The 2,312-nt window shown below is 39.7% G+C and overlaps 1 protein-coding gene across 1 annotated transcript; it reads left to right on the top strand.

Moving 5' to 3' along the window:
- The first annotated feature begins 1,034 nt into the window (after positions 1-1,034).
- Positions 1,035-1,848, top strand: LOC107868860. Its single transcript, XM_047411586.1, has 2 exons — positions 1,035-1,480; positions 1,668-1,848. The coding sequence occupies exons 1-2, from the start codon at positions 1,035-1,037 to the stop codon at positions 1,846-1,848; spliced, it is 627 nt and encodes a 208-aa protein (XP_047267542.1).
- Positions 1,849-2,312: the final 464 nt, after the last annotated feature.

Here is a 2,312-nt window from a genome sequence, read left to right as displayed (position 1 = left end):
TCAGAATGCTATTTGCCTGTGTTTGTTTTTGTTGTCTCTATATGGGGAGGCGATACTGCGGCTCAACGGGCTGACTCCCGACTCTATCATCAACTGGAGGCAGTTGAAAGAAGATTTTCTAGAAAGGTTCTTTCCACCTTCCAGGAGAGTACAATTAAGGGATAAAATTAGTAACTTTTGACAGCTTCTCACTGAAGTTCTTCATGAGACCGGGGAGAGGTTTAAAAAGAAGCTGATGCAATACTCGAACCATAACATGATGGATATTCATTTGATGGAGACTCTTTATTAGGATTTGAACTCTATTATGAATCCAGTCGTGGATAATGCTATAGAAAGGTCATTTGTTGACCTTAGTTTCTAGAGGCTTCAGAGATTACTGATAGAATGACCAAATAGGGTAGAGCTTGGCATACCAGCGATTGTCTGGTAGCAAGCCCTACAGTGTTTGGTAGTATGACTGCAGAGCAACTCAAAAAGGAGGAAGAACGTGACCAGGATATGGCATACTTGAAGACACAGATGGATTTACTGACTAAGTATCTATTGTCTAGAAAAATAGAAGAGGTGATAGCTATTGCATCCCAGGGAAGAGTTGACTCTGATTCAAAAAAAGAGGCGAACTATCTAAATAATTAAGGGGTTTTTGATGCAATAGCCAAGAAAATCAAGGTAGAAACTATTACAACAAGGCTGGTTACAAGGATAGAGATCAAGGGAACTGGAAGAGCAAGAATGATAGGAGTGGACTATATGTACCTTCCAAAAGCAGATATAATGCTGCAACTAGGTCGGGTAAGATGTCCATAGCGGACATGATGGAGAAATTATTAAAAGGAGTTGAAACTACTAACTCTGGGGTGACTACTATAAAGAGTGATTTGTCTTCCATAAGTCAATTGGTAAACTCATACTCTACTTCTATAAAATAATTAGAGTAGTAAATGAGCTAACTCTCAACAGCATTAAATCAGAGAAAGTGAGGAAATTCGCTAGGTGATACAGTTCAGAATCCTTGAAATAATGGCTCTTGTATGGTAATTACTACACGAGGTGGTAGGGTATTACCAGACCCTTTTGTGGGAAAAGCTATTATTGAAGAGGCGATCAAAGAAGATATTGATCTTGAAGAAAGTAACCCTGTGGAGTCTCAATGTAGGATGAAATTTATGTTCCATCTAATCATCAGTTGGTTAATGGATTGGAAAAAAGGGAAAGACAAGGAAAAGAAAGCAGTGGCGACTTCTCTACCAAACCCACCTCCGCCATTTCTCCATCGATTAAAGAAGAAGGTCGATGACATAAAGTTTGGCAAATTTATGGCCATGCTTAATCAATTGATAATCAATTTGCCATTAGTGGAGGCATTGGAACAAATGCCTGGGTATGCAAAGTTCACAAAAGACCTTATCATGAAGAAGTGGACGATTAACTATGAGCTGATGGACAATCTCCATCATTATGGTGCTATTTCCAGAAGGTCTTTGGTGCAGAAGAAGGCAGACCCAGGAGCATTTACTATCCCCGTGCACTATTGGGTCTCTTGATTTTGCAAAAGCTCTATGTGATTTGGGAGCTAGTATAAACTTGATGCCATTTGCTGTGTATAAGAAATTGGGTTTGGGGGATCCTACTCCCACAAACATGAGGCTAGTTATGGTGGACAGGTCTGTTAAGCGGCCCATGGGGATTCTATATGATGTATTAGTAAAGGTGGCCAGTTTGATAGTTATGGCTGATTTTGTCATTCTTGATTGCGAGGTGGATTTCGAGAAGCCCATATTCTTAGGTCAACCTTTCCTTGCAACCGAGAGTGTACTTATTGATTTAAGGGCAAATGAGTTATAGTTCAGGCTGATTGATGAGGTAGTTAAATTCGATGTATGCCAGTGCATAAAATAGCACAAACATATGAGTGTATTCTTTATTTTGGATGTCTATTATGAGGAGGAGTAGGAAGTGCCTATAGAAGAAAAATTTTATGTGGAGACTTTAGCCGCTGTATTGATGAATTTTGATTATGATAGTATCGAAGATTATGAGGAGACTGTGTGTGCCTTAACGGACATGGGGTTTATTCATTTGCACCCAAGAAGTTGGATTTGGACTTAAAAAATTGTCCAAGTCCACCTACTAAGCCTTCTATAGAAGAGCCACCTACCCTGGAGCTGAAAGAGTTGCTCGGCCATTTGAGTTATATGTTACTAGGAAGTGGAAATACACTACCTATTATTATTACGGCTGACCTGGGTAAGCAACAGGTGGAAGCCCTCACCTCTGTTCTTAAAAGATATAAGAGGGCTATTGGTTTG

This window comes from Capsicum annuum, chromosome 4 (genome assembly GCF_002878395.1).
Source record: "Capsicum annuum cultivar UCD-10X-F1 chromosome 4, UCD10Xv1.1, whole genome shotgun sequence".
Classification (NCBI taxonomy): domain Eukaryota; kingdom Viridiplantae; phylum Streptophyta; class Magnoliopsida; order Solanales; family Solanaceae; genus Capsicum; species Capsicum annuum.
The sequence above is the reverse complement of the archived record's forward strand: the minus strand, read 5'-3'. Positions and strand labels throughout refer to the sequence as shown.

Coding starts and splice junctions, on each gene's coding strand:
- LOC107868860 (XM_047411586.1), top strand. CDS start 1,035: ATGGTAATTACTACACGAGGTGGTAGGGTATTACCAGACCCTTTTGTG. Junction 1,481..1,667: donor TATGGTGCTATTTCCAGAAG/GTCTTTGGTGCA, acceptor TATGGTGGACAG/GTCTGTTAAGCGGCCCATGG.